Below are 14,344 nucleotides of genomic sequence, written 5' to 3'. Positions count from 1 at the left end.
ACTGAAGAGAACACCCGGGATTGCTACCTCACCAATCTTAAAAAGGCTTTCACCCAGCAAGGACATTCCTCCAGAGAGGTAGATCGCACGTTTGAAAGAGCCACCTGGATACCACGTGAAGAACTGCTGCAGTACAGAAGAAAAACATCCACAAATCGCACACTGCTGGTTATGACCTATAACCCATCCCTTGAACCTGTACGGAAAATCCTCAAAAAATTGCAACCCATATTAGAAAAAGACCCTATTCTTAAAAAGATCTTCCCAGAGCCACCCATCCTAGCCTTCAGACAAGCACCAAACTTCGCCAACCTCATCACCAGAAGCAAACTTCCTCAAGCCCAGAACACACCAAAAGGATCCAGACGGTGCCATGACAAGAAATGCAAAACCTGCCCACACATCTCCACCACCTCCACTATTACTACACCCCACAACAGAGCCATCAGCATCCCAGGATCTTACAGCTGCACCTCCAGGAATGTAGTATACCTCATCCAATGCACCAAATGCCCTGATGGAAGATATGTAGGAGAGACCAGACAACAACTGCGCACCAGAATGAATGCACGCCGGAAATCCATCAAAGACAGAAACACCCAATTACCGGTGGCGGCACATTTCTCACAGGAGGGCCACTCTCTCTCTCCAATCTCTCAGTCCTGATCCTCAAGGGAAACTTACACAACACTTCCCAGAGACGAGCCTATGAGCTCCATTTCATCAACCTGCTGGATACTAGAGATCAGGGACTAAACATAGACATTGGATTTTTGATACATTACAATCTGCCTGGCAACTGACTCCCCAGCCCAGCCCAGTCCAGCCCCTGGCTTGTTTACTTTTCATTCCATCCAGGAAGAGCGCACAGCAACTGCTGAAGCTTCCTTAGCCTGACGAAGGGTTTTTGAACCTGAAAGCTTGCTTAATAACTATTCTCCAACCATTTGGGTTGGTCTAATAAAAGATATCAAATTCACCCAAGGAACCTTGTCTGCCTATATCCTTAGACCAACACAGCTACAACCTAAATCCCTGCAACATTAATTCTATACATTCAGCAGTTTTTCCAATGATACAAACTTGCGTTCACAAAATATTAATAGTATGCATGGGTGCCTCAATGAAATAACATTTGTTCCGCTAATTTGGGATGACCGAGAAATGTCTTGCAAACTTTAGCCCTGATTCTGTGTGGGTGAACTTCTGTGTCCATGGAAAGTCTTATTTTTGATGGCTTGCAAGATTATGGAATTATCCCCCAAAATTTGGATATAGTTCCCTCCTCCCCCCCCAAAAAAATCAGTAACAAGAGACGAAGCAGGTAAAATGCTTGGAAACAGTGGACTCCTTTATGCTGAGCTTTGAACCAGCTCTAAAACAATCTGACAAGATGATGGTTAGGGACAAGGCAAAGTATATAGAAAACTTCAAGGCTGGTAGATTCTGTAGGAGTGTGTAGGAGAACCTGAGAAGGTTGCCTGATACTTTCCCTTGTTTACAGTTGCTTATTATTTGGCCAAATGTGTCAGAAAAAATGTTCTAATTATGGGCAAAACCTCATTTTTTGGAAACGTTTGTTTGTTGATTTTTTTCCAAATTCTTACTGCTATTTAGTAGAGCGGCATTAGTGCCCCCAGGATTTGGGACAGAAATACATTTGACAGGGATTGTACAGGTGCAATCTTGTTTGTTTTAATCACAATTAAAAAATAGTTGTAAACATAGTACTCATGCAAGTAAGATATTAACTGTGCTGACCTCACCCAGGCACAGTAGTGGTAAGTCTCCCTATGAATACTAGAAGCTCTGAATTTTAGGATAACTTAAGCTTTTGAAATATCTTCAAATATATTAATTTGCAACTTGCTATAGTTTGGCAGCTAAATTCTCTGAACAGTCAGTCTTTAATAGGCATGCTCCGATCCCTCTGTTCCTTCATGAGGACCAGACTGTGCATATGACATTCCTATGTCATTTATATATATAATGTGTGTGTGTGTGTGTGTGTGTGTGTGTGTGTGTGTGTGTGTGTGTGTGTGTGTATTTATAATGTCATATGCACAGTCTATATAATATACCATTTGATGTTTATAAAACTAATATAACAGATCTGCTCATATCAGATCCTCTTTTGGTTCTAGGAAGTCCATTGAGTCTCTCATAGTTCAGCTTTAAGTTGCTAGGGCTGAGGCAGGACTTTTTCCACAGTTACTCATTGCACAGGCCTGTGCCATTGGTCATAGGAACTGAGAACAGGGAAATTGTACCTCTCTCTCTCTCTCTCTCTCTCTCTCTCTCTCTCGGTACAACCTCTGTTGATGTCCATGAACTGAAAAAGACAAATCTCTTCAAATAGAGTGTGGTGGAAAGGAACTCAAAGGGGAAGCTAGAAGGTTATGGAAAGGGGGTTTGGATAATAGGGGCAATGTAGGGGATAGAGCAGAAGGAGACAGAGTAGGAGCAGTAGCTGGTAGGGGAAGTGGTAGCAGGGGAGAAGATGGGGGTGAAAGCTAGGTGTAGGAGTGGACAAGGAAGGGTCACTCCCCTGATACATCTTAAAAAGTGCCTATTGTGGAGCTGTGGAAACTACTGCAAGTGTCTCCAGTCCTTTATTTAGAGGTGGGGAACACATGCCTACACTCCTAGGCACTGCTCCTGCAGACATGCACTTGTTTAGGTCTTAAAATTTACACTAGAGGCAAGAAGGGTGGTATCTGCTATGGGACCAACTGTGCAGTGCTACAACAGCCTGTAGCAGGAGTAACTGTGCCAAAAGTCCTGCCTCTGCCTTGGCAACTGTCAGAGACTGACTGGCTTCCCTAGAACTGAAGAAAACTTGACATGAGCAGTTAGATTAGTTTGACAAACATCAGCAATGGGGTAGGTCTAACCAAAGCTATTACCCTAAGAAATCCCTGCCTCTCCCGTTATTTCCAGACTGCTGGGGCCACAGCATCAATTTTTTACACTCCTTCGAAGCTTAAAAACAAATCGTAGTTGTTTTCTCTTGGAAGCCATCCTAGCATGAAAACAAACCACAGAAAAGCTGGAAAAAAACAAGCCGCCTCCCCCCGCCCTTGGAAATATCGCTATTTTCTAACAAACCCTGGCCCTCGCCCAACAATTTCTAGGAGGCTGAGCTGCTGGTGCCAGATGAGCAGCGTTTGGGAAGCCTGCCCGTTTGGGGCGTGGGAAGGAAGCCTGCTTTGGGTGCGAAAGCTGGGGGGTGGAGGTGGGGAAGCTGCTTTTCGCTCTGGCACAAAAGAGGGCTAAACTTCTTTTAGTTTAGGGCGTCCGCGCTGAAGAGCAGGGGTGGGAAACTAAAACGGCGAGGCCGGTGACAAGAGCTTCGGCGCTGTCCAAGGTGCGACGCGCGCGGCCCGCACGTGCCTCCCGAAGGGGAGAGAAAGGGGGCGGGGCGCTGGAACGCCGGCCCAACCGCCGCGGGGCAGCCGTTGGGTTCTAACGGCGCTGGCCAACCACCGCCCCACGCCGGGCTTCGCGGGGCGGAGCCACGCGCCGCTCCTCAGCCCCGCCGCGCTGCCTCCCCCTTCTCTTGTTCGTCGCCCGCGGCAGCGCCGGGCTCTGCCTGTCAGCGTGGTGTCTCCTGCGCGCGCGCCGCTTGGGCCGGCCCACCTGGAAGATCATGGCGATTGATGGTAAGTAGGCCAATAACGGGCTCCCCCGCCACCGGGGCTGTGCCGGGGACGGGCGGTGAAGGCGGGTGCAGCGCCTGGGCCGGGGGCGCGCAGGGCCGGGGGTGGGGGACTCGGTTCGGCCCGGCCCCGGGGGCACTTGGTCCGTTGCTTTCCCCCGCCTCGTGACCGAAGCAGGACCCGCCGGGGGGGGCACCTGTTGGTCCTGCTGGAGGCCGCGAGGCTGAGGCGGGGAGCAGGCGAAGGCGGCTCCTGTGCCCCGCCCGGCCCCGGCAGAGGAGGGAGCGGGGCAGCTGCTCCCTGAGGAGTTCGGCATCGCTGCTGTGCTGCCGTTGCCACCCGGCCGGCAGGCCCCGGTGCCCCTGCCGGAATGTAGCTTGGAGGCTGAGAGCTGGAGGGAGAGGAATCATGGGTCAGCTTCCAGCCCCAACCCCCCACCTTTGCACCTTAAGCCCCTTTTGTGTAACAGCAGGGAGCCCACTTTTCCACAAGTCTGTTTAAAACTATCCCCTGGGACTTGGGCCCATGTTTCCAACGTGGTGTGGTAAAGTGGATCTTGAAAATAAATAAATCCGCTTGGATACAACTAGTTGGTGGTGCCCCAGACTTGACTGTGTGGAGCCAGTGCATCCTCACCATCCTTGCGAGAAATTGTTATATCTGAAAAGATTGCCCTTTGATCTCTCTACCTGTGGTGGTGGTTGTTGGGGTGTTTTTTGTTTTGTTTTGTTTTTTTGGTAGGAAGAGGAGGGATGCTACTACTTAAAACGTTATATGCCCACATGCACACTGTGTTTCTGGCTGTGACTCTCGCTGTTCAGTAGAGCTCAGCTCTCATTTAGGCGTTTGTAGGAAGTGGCCTAAGCACGTTTGAAAATCTGGCCCGTCATTTACATCTGAGAGACAGACACAGACGCACACACTCTAGTCATGGAGCTGAGATGCTAAGTATTGATTAGATTCTTTTCTGGTATGTTGGAGTGGAAATGAATTGTCCTAAAGCCAGTGTGGCAATTGTACTGTGTGGCATTGAAATTAATTGTCCCTTGCTCTTAGACACTTAAGTTCCTATTAACTGTGGCAGGAAGAAGTACAGGTCTTATTGTAAAGCAAAGCCCCTATATTAAGAGTTGTTGCGAGCAAGGCCAGTGAAATACGTTTTGGTCAGTGAAAATAGTTACAGCTCCTCTTTTCAATACGGTAATTTCTTGGTTACTAACAAACCCAAACTTGTTTGAAAAAGCGTTCCTCCTGTTGAAATTAACTTTTCTACTGCCATTATAAAACTTGCTTGTATGACTCCTTAAAGCAGTGGTTCCCAATCTGTGGTATAGGTACTACCACTGGTACACAGACAGCCTGTCAGTGGTATGCGTTAACAGACTTATTATAATTACTTTATATGACACAAATTTGGTGGTGGTACTTATGGTTGTATTGCTTTAAATTGGTGGTGCGCAATCTGTCAGAGTTTGGGAACCGCTGCCTTAAAATAATCATACAAAGTGGTTATGGGGAGGGTAGATGTCATTAAAAAGTTATATTAACTTAAAAAAAATGTTTGATGGATAATATGGGTTTGTCATATGCAACCTTAAAAACAAGAAATGACAGAGGGCAACTAAATAGGAAAGATGTTGGCTTGCATGAGACTAAAACATTGCTTTTGACAACCATGCTTGTATATTTTCTTTCTCTGTCTACAAAATGAGTAGCATGTCAAGTGCAAGGTACAATATGGATGATTTATACAAGAAAGGTGTTGTTCAGTGTCTCTACCAACCCTAAAGAGGTTAAATTTAACTAAAAAATTGTAGACCCCACCAGAATTGGAGGGATATTAAACACAGGTGAGGGTAGTATCACACTGAAAAGTAATCAAGAGATTAGAATTGTGGGCTTAGAAAATTGAAAGCAAACTGGAACACACAATTCCTCTGCAGTGCCCTTTGAAAATAACATATATGAACACTGCTCTGTGAATCCATTGCAACTACTTTGCTGCAAGTTGTGGGACTATGGCTCTGTGATTGCAGGCAGAGTGCTCAGACTGGGAGATCCCAGGAAACACTGATTTCTTCAGATTCACAGTGCAAGTTAATTTGTTTTTCATACATAGCAGGATTAATTACAATTCCACACCCTTTGCCCCTTAAACCAAGGGTGAACTGGGGGTCTGGCTGAGGAGCTAGTGCTAGGAAGTCCCCAGCTGTGCTGCATGAAAGATGAAGAGGATGGTACAGAGATCATAATGAATGAAGGCTTTACAGTCTGAGGTGATGGATTTGAATATCTTTGTGAATTCTCTGCCTTTGTGAGGTTCCTGGGCTACACTTCTCATCCATTCTCTGAAGGTATACATTTGTTTCCTCAAGTAGTTTGGAATTCATCAGTTTGGACTTGCTGAGTTTCTGATTATATGCTCCTTATTGTGGGTTTCACTTTGAGGAGGGAGATTAGTTCAGTATTGATTGTGGTGTATGGTATAAGATTATAACTAGGAGGTAAATAGTGTACGTATATGTATTGGGGGAATCACTGCTTAGAAGTTAGAAAGTTTGACAAATATCTTTTGTAGAAAAATATAGTAAATTTTGTAGACAATGCAGTTTTCACTTGTAGACGGAAAGAAAGGACTTGAGGAATAATATGGCTTTTTCCTTAGCTTTGGCAAGATTACACTTGGAATATCTTGTCCAGTTTTGATCCTGTATAATCTAGGAAGGATAAAAATAAAGCTAGGACAAGAGCAAAAAAAATATGAGGAAGTGCTTTGGGGGTAAATACATATAGTGAAATTTAGAGAGGACTTTAGAGAGAGACATGCTACGGTTTATGCATGTCTATAGTTTAACAGTATAAATGAAAGTGTTAGGAAGAGGCTAAATATCCTTAAGGGAAGGAAAGAACAGTTTGGTCAATAGGAAAGTGTTGTTAATGGTAAAGAGCAATTTAGTAATGACCTAGATTGCTAGGAGATAGGTAGATATTTGAGGGCAGGTTAGTGATATTTAGCTACCCTGAGGTGTTGGATTTTTTATTTATTTATTTATTTTTTTTTTAAGTCTTCTGACATTGCTGTGAAACCAGTGGTTTGAGTGCTTGTCATATATCTCAGGTGTTTACATCTTTTAGGATTGGCTAATAAGGTGGTAGAAAGCAAACAAACCAGGAGCAGCTATTCTACATTAGTGATAGTGCTCATGCAGTTTTTTAACCATTATAATAAGTTATTTGCAGAACTCCCTCTCCCCCCAGAATCTTTGTAGATACAGTCTAAGTAGAATGATGAAGTGCTTAGTTCTGTAAAATGTGATGGGTTAGTAGGGTGGATGAAATAGTCTTTTCTGATCCTAATGTTTGATTCTATGCGAAGCAGAGGTTTTCATAGATTGGAAAGAGTTTGACATAGCTACTGTGATTCAAAAGCTGGACAAAAAGAACTGCATTGTTTAGATGCAGTTTCTAAAACTAAGGTTTCTAAAACTACAAAACAAATGCTAGCAAATCCTGAAAAAAAAGTGATGTACTGCATCCAAAGAGACTATATTAAGTGCAAAGTCAGCAAGGGAAGGGAATGCCATATTAAATGCTGCTTGTACAATCTTAAATTGGCTTGCTTGCACATATACGTTAGGATACAGTCTTAAATCATGTTGTTATCTTATTTTCCTAATAGGGCCTCATCCTTATTCAGTGCACAGGGTGGATAGTGCTCACTGTTTGGAGAGTGGCATATTAATTTTTTATCCCTTTCATTCTGTGTGTGATCCCATGCATTATTTAAGATGCAGCATCCAAGCTGTGCACTGAATATGGTATTATTAATTTTATTATTGGCTTTTCTGTCATGCTGTCATTGTAACATTTTAGGGACAGGTTTTTGCAGGTACTTGGACACTTGAAAATCCCACTAGGTGCCTAAGTTCTACTGAGGTCAGAATAGTACGTCCATCTGTAGATAGCCTAAGTATTTTTAAAAAAACCCAATCTTTAGTGCTTTAAAAAATGTAAACAAGTTTGAGAGCATCCCTGGGTTGAACTAGTGGTAGCATCCCCATTTTACATATTGATAAATGGGAAACTAGATTGAGACCAGAAGTGTTATTTATATCATATACCAAATCTGAGAAAATGAAGTCTGTCTGTCCAAGGAGGAATTATTACTGGTCTCATTTAAGAGTTATGATTGTTTGGGACTTCTCAAAATCAGACCCTAAGTCTCTCCTAATCATAGAAAATTGGATTCCATGTGTTCATTTTGTTTCTTTGGAATAATTGAAAATGGTTTGAAAAAATAATTAAAATGTCATTAAAAAAAGAACAAAACTATTCCAATATGTACTAAGAATAATGAAATCCTGGTACCCCAGAGTATTACTCAATGTACTTTCACATAAAGACTGGTGATTTAGTGATGTTAAGTAGCTGAACACACATACCCACTAATTCAGATATTTTTTTTCCTTATTGTTGCTGTTTTCCCTCCTTTTAGATGCATTAAGGCAGAAAGCCTTTGAAAAATGTGCAAATTTCTACTTATTACAAAAGGAAAGAAATAGTACGTTTCTCTATATGTGGAAACATATCTTGGAGCAGATCTGTCTAGCTGGTGGGCTCCCACCCAGCTGCTGTTCTCCCTCCCCATTTGTTCCTATTCCAGCAGCTGGGAAGGGGTTGGAGTGCCTGAGCTGCACCTGCAGCAAATGGAGCTGGGCTGACCTCAACGCAGGTGGGGTAGTGCATGCAACTGTGGTGGAGACTACTATGGCTACTCCCAAAAACTGAAATTCTGGAGTGTTGGAGCAGACTCGATTAATCAATTGCTGTGCTCCAGCAGCCTTCTGTATCTTGTGCATCAGCATCCCCATGCTGAAAAATGGTGGGGGTTCTTGAACTAAACCTTGTTGAATGAGTTTTAGTTCAAGCACTCCTGCAGCCATTTTTCAGCACAGGAACACTGATGTATGAGATGCGACTGCACTTTAATTAAAGTGGCTCTTGGAGCTGCTCTAATTAGAGCCCTCCCCACCCCCTAGCATGTGTAAAAGTGTCCTGTGTGCCTAGAGGAGAGAATACAGCTGTTTATGCTGGGTGCAGAGGCAGGAGATTGGGGAGCTGGACTGCTTCTGCTGCGTACATTGTTGGGAAAGGTCTGGGTGGCCTAGCACCCTGCTTTTCTTGCTGCATGTGCAGCAACCTCCTCCCTCCCAGCCACATGGTGGGAATCAGGCTGCCTGTCCTGTGAAGTTGCCTGTGCTGTGCATCTGCTCATGCAGAACAGGGGGGGGCGGGGGGCAGGGAATGCTAACCTCCTAGCTTCCTCTCCCAGTTGTGTGTGGTTTATATGCAGCAACTGCTCCCTCCCAGTTGCCTGCACCAGGCTGCCTCTTCTGGGGGTGGGGTGCCTGCACAGCATGTGGGTGGAAGCTGGGTGGTGTGCACTGGGTGAAGAAAGAGGGGAGGTAGTTCTGGTAATTCTGTGCAAGCTCAGAGTGGGGTGCACTGGGCTGCCTGTGCTATGTAGGGGATGGAAGCTGAATGGGGGGGTATCTGTGTGGCCTCTGTGGTCTGCTTGGCATGCAGTCCCTGGCTGCCCAGAAGTTGGACAGCCCCATTTTAGAGCAGAAGTTCTTAAACTACCAGCCAATTGCCTGTCAAGAATGACGGTGGAAGGGTGGGGCAAGCGGGGATGGAGCGCTGCCACTGACTACCTCGTGCTGCTGCTGCTTCGGGGGGCGGCAGGCGGGGGAAGCTTGTCCCTTTGTCCTCCTGTGCCAGCATCCCGTGCTGCTGCCGCCTCCAGTGCCACTGGCCATGCCATTCCCCCCCTCCTAGTCCTGCTTCTTGGAGGCAGCAGAGTGCCACTGTGATGGCAGGGATGGAGTTGGGGGGGGGAGGTGAGGCCAGTGCCCCTGGCCTTGCCCCCTTGCTCCATCCCCGCTGTCATGGCGGTGCTCCGCACTCTGATTGGCTGTTTCACTAACCAGTCAATGTGCTCCAAGAGTGTTATGGCTAGACAGACAGACAGACTAAGCCCTTTATTATTATATAAGAATTTTTGGCTCATGAACCAGTGGTGTGATATACAGTTTCTTTACTCATAATGTGTTCTAGATCTCATCCTTTCTCTTGTAATAATCACACTAGTATTAACTAGGTTGTTAAACCAGGGGTGTCAAAGATGCGTCCCATCGGCCCTGTGATGCTGCCTGTGGGTTTTGGACCAGCCCTGCATTCCATGTGCAACATGTGTTGACTCAGACCCCATGTGCTGCATGCAGCATGTGGGGCTGGTCTGGCATGTGCTGTATAGTGCATGGGACACAAGCCTGTTTAGGCAGCACATAACACCAGTTTGGGGTTCCTGATGTATGTGGTGCCATCACCAGACTAGCCCTGTATATAGTGTGCACCCTGGACTGGGCCTGTGTGTTCTGTGTAGCATGCATCTAGTTCCAGCTCTGTGTACCACGTGGAGTATGTGCCAGTCTAGTTTTGCGGTCATGCATCTCTGGTATGCACTCTGTATGTGGTGTGTGGGGGCTGATCTTTGGGCCTGATCTAGCTCTCAATAGGTTCTGGGCCCCTATTCTGGCCCTGTGCCAGGGCCGGATGACTTTGACACTCCTGTCTTAAAGCTAAAATAATGTCCTGATACTATTTTGTAATGCAAGTTGTAGTTATCACAGAAAGGCTATATCATTATGGAATCTTGAATAGAAGGAAAAGTGGGACATATGATCATGAACAAGACAGGAGAGACAGTCTACCAGACCATTTGTTTTTACGGTATGCACTTTGGGAAACTTATGGTAAGTCAGTTCAGTGTCATGAATGGTTTCTTGTGTGTTTCGTTGTACTGATATGGTATGTGTGGTGTCACTGGAAAGTCACTATTATCCTGTATCCATTTATATTACTATCATCACTGTAGATATTATATTATGCTGTCTATACATATCAGGGGTGTTCAACCCTGGCCCAGGGGCCAGCTCCAGCCTGCGGCACCTTATTATCCACCCTGTGGGTTTCTCATGGTTCTGTAGGATTCCTTGCAGACCATGGCCCTGGGGGCTCTTGGATCTGGTGGACAGGGTGGAATAGGGCCTGGCGGAGGCCTGGAGCCCAATGCTGGCATGTGAGGCTGGGCAGAGGCGGTGCAGGGTCCTGGGCTCCCAAGCCCAGCATGTGGGGGCTGGCAGAGGTAGTGTGGTCTGAATCCAGGTGTATGGGTCTGATCCAGCTCATGGACTGGCCCCACCAAAAGGTTGAAAACCACCGCTATCTATATATCTTATAATCTTGGATATTTGGATAATTTTGGTTTAACCAGGGAAAGGGACTGGGCAGAACAGCTAAATCTGTCTTACTACTGTGACTTTAGGGCAAGAAGATTTACCTTTCTCAGACATGGACAGAAGAGGCTGGACCCTAGAGCACTGTCTACCTGTAATGGGAAAATCAATTCCTGCATAGCAAAAGCACCTGAGAGGCCCATCCAGTCAAATGAATACCACACACCTCAGCAGACGAAAGCATTCTAGAGAGTTGTTGTGACTGGGGGCTGGGCTGGTTGGAAGGAGTTGGGCAGTTGGTTGTGAGCTGGGAAGTGTCGGGGAGACCCCAGCGGTCAGGCTGGCAGAAATTGTCAGAAAGGCTGGTTTCTGGTGATGCTGGCAAGACTCTCAAGAAGGCTGAGGTGTAGGTAGATGAGAGAATAAGGACCTTCTCTTGGTTTGTCTTTCAATCTCCAAATCTGTTGTTAGTTTGGCTTGTGTAGTCCTTCTATTCGGGTAATAAACCTTTTTGTTGCTTGCCTCTGGAAAGAGTGATTACTAGGCGAGTGATATTCCAGACTAGCCTTCTCCATGGGAAGGGGCACCTAAAAATTATTTCATACCTCAGTGGGGTGGCCACCTGGGGCTGGCAGAGATTCCTTCCCTGCCCCTACAGGGTCTGGTATAGGGGTAGTGGAGCTGAGACTTGTTGGGGTTATCCCAGGGCATCCTCAGTTTGTTCCTTGGGGCAAGTTTCAGCATAATAGGGAGAAACTTGGTGCTCTGGGGCTTCCTGCAGTCAGGTTTGTACCAGATTAATCTATTACGGTGTGCACTTTGGGACACTTATGCTAAGTCAATTGGGGTCTTTCTGTTATTGTTGTACTCAATGGAAGTTTGGCATTTACTTCAGTGAAAGAAGGGTCAAACCCAATATACAGTTAAAAAAACAAATGAAATTTGGCGTTTCTCAGCTACTTCATTGTTGTTGGGTCACCATTGTCTTGTAGGTTTCAGTTGGGGAAAAAAAAAAACCCCTATACCAAACAGAAGAGATTATTTTAGTGCTTGTTACTACTTATATGATCAGATAATAACATTTGTGATGAAAGCCTGTGGAATAGGAGGAGCGTGAATCCTTAAAGCTGAGAAGCTAATAAACAGCAGTCGTTTTAAAACATAGTATTCGTATGAAAGGAAAAGACTGCCGCTGCTAAGTATTTATGTTCCAATCAGCTTGTGATGCTTTGAATCTTGTACTTTTGAAGGCTGAAATTGTCCAGGTTTTTTTCTTCCTAAAATATATTTGAGCCAAAAGCATTCAATTATTTTTGAGCAAAAGGGGAGTGAAACAATTATTTTCCAATTTACAAAATAAATTATTGCAAAGTTTCTTTCTATTTTTTAGTGGTTTTATAGCCAAACTAAAAATGAGTGGAAACTTGAAAGTTATATAACCCACATTAAGAAGACATGCCTTTTAAAAGTTGCCATGAAATTTTCTGCTTGTTTGACGGGTTTATTACCCCTGAAAAACATAATCTTGTGCATGTTCAGTGCATTTTGCATGGGATTTCTTGCTAACTTAATAAAGAGGGCTGTAAAGGAATTCTCTTCTTAAATGTCTATTGTGTTATACAGTATGTGAAGTTTTCAGGAGAGCATGGTATTTTGTTCCAATTTACTGCTGCATGCCTTTAAGTTCCAGGATGTGGTTTTGTACACCTATAAAATTTAATGATATCATTGTTGCCTTTAAGAATAGTTCATGGGATGAACGTCAAAACAAACTTTGGCACGGCTTTACAAGCGCTCGTGGTGCTCCGGCCAGGTGCCAGATGATTGGATGATAGCCAATGTGGTCCCCATCTTTAAAAAAGGGAGGAGGGAGAACCTGGGCAACTATAGGCCTGTCAGTCTTACCTCAATCCTGGGGAAACTCTTTGAGAAGATCATCAAGGAGCACATCTGCGATGGGCTGGCATCAGGGATGATGCTTAAGGGCAACCATCACGGTTTCATTAGGGGCAGGTCATGTCAGACCAACCTGACTGCCTTTTACAGTCAGGTCACAAAAGCATTGGATGCAGGTGTCGCCATGGATGTAGTCTTTGTGGACTTCAGCAAGGCCTTTGACACTGTTGACTACCCCATCCTCATTAAAAAACTAGGCGACTGTGGCATTGATGCCTACACAGTCAGATGGATAGCAAATTTGCTGAAGGGTCATACTCAGAGAGCGGTGGTGGATGGGTCATATTCGACCTGGGGGGAAGTGGGCAGCGGAGTCCCCCAGGGCTCGGTCCTTGGGCCCGCACTGTTCAATTTCTTTATCAGCTATTTGGATGACGGGGTGAAAAACAACCTGTTTAAATTTGCTGATGATACCAAAATTTGGGGTGAGGTGGGCACGCTAGTAGGGAGGGAAAGACTGCAGCAAGACCTGGATAGGTTGCAAGGGTGGGCTAACAAAAACAGGATACATTTTAATACTGACAAGTGCAGGGTGCTGCGTTTGGGTAGTAGTAACCGGCAGCACACTTATAAGATGTTGTAAGAGTTATAAGATGATATAACGGAGGGCAGGGAACAGCTGCATGGAGGGCAGGGAACAGCTGCAAGCGGATGTGGACAGGTTGGACAAGTGGGCAGAAAACAACAGAATGCAGTTCAACAAGGAGAAATGCAAAGTGCTGCACCTAGGGAGGAAAAATGTCCAGCACACCTACAGCCTAGGGAATGACCTGCTGGGTGGCACAGAGGTGGAAAGGGATCTTGGAGTCCTAGTGGACTCCAAGATGAACATGAGTCGGCAGTGTGACGAAGCCATCAAAAAAGCCAATGGCACTTTATTGTGCATCAGCAGATGCATGACGAATAGGTCCAAGGAGGTGATACTTCCCCTCTATCGGGCGCTGGTCAGACCGCAGTGGGAGTACTGCGTGCAATTCTGGGTGCCGCAATTCAAGAGGGATGCGGATAACCTGGAGAGGGTCCAGAGAAGGGCCACTCGTATGGTTAAGGGCTTGCAGACCAAGCCCTACGAGGAGAGACTAGAGAAACTGGACCTTTTCAGCCTCCGCAAGAAAAGGTTGAGAGGCGACCTTGTGGCCGCCTATAAGCTCATCACGGGGGCACAGAAGGGTATTGGTGAGTATTTATTCACCAAGGCGCCCCTGGGGGTTACAAGAAATAATGGCCACAAGCTAGCAGAGAGCAGATTTAGATTGGACATTAGGAAGAACTTCTTCACAGTTTGAGTGGCCAAGGTCTGGAACGGGCTCCCAAGGGAGGTGGTGCTCTCCCCTACCCTGGGGGTCTTCAAGAGGAGGTTAGATGAGCATGTAGCTCGGGTCATCTAGACCCAGCACTCTTTCCTGCTTATGCAGGGGGTCGGACTCGATG

The 14,344-nt window shown here is 45.7% G+C and overlaps 1 protein-coding gene across 3 annotated transcripts in view; it reads left to right on the top strand.

The window, feature by feature from the left end:
• Positions 1–14,344, top strand: part of SYT14 (synaptotagmin 14) — a 210,520-nt gene that overhangs the window by 32,958 nt on the left and 163,218 nt on the right. The window contains exon 1 of one of the 3 annotated variants that reach the window (XM_059718216.1): positions 3,489–3,662. The exons of 1 other annotated variant lie outside the window; for it this stretch is intronic. In XM_059718216.1, the coding sequence (XP_059574199.1) occupies positions 3,650–3,662 (13 nt within the window). In that variant the 5' untranslated portion in view covers positions 3,489–3,649. Of the gene's footprint in view, positions 1–3,488; positions 3,663–5,934; positions 6,014–14,344 lie in introns of those variants that run through there. One more of the 3 variants, XM_059718230.1, reaches the window with a different exon arrangement.

The sequence above is a fragment of the Alligator mississippiensis genome, chromosome 1 (assembly GCF_030867095.1).
Source record: "Alligator mississippiensis isolate rAllMis1 chromosome 1, rAllMis1, whole genome shotgun sequence".
NCBI classification, from domain to species: domain Eukaryota; kingdom Metazoa; phylum Chordata; order Crocodylia; family Alligatoridae; genus Alligator; species Alligator mississippiensis.
The sequence above is the reverse complement of the archived record's forward strand: the minus strand, read 5'-3'. Positions and strand labels throughout refer to the sequence as shown.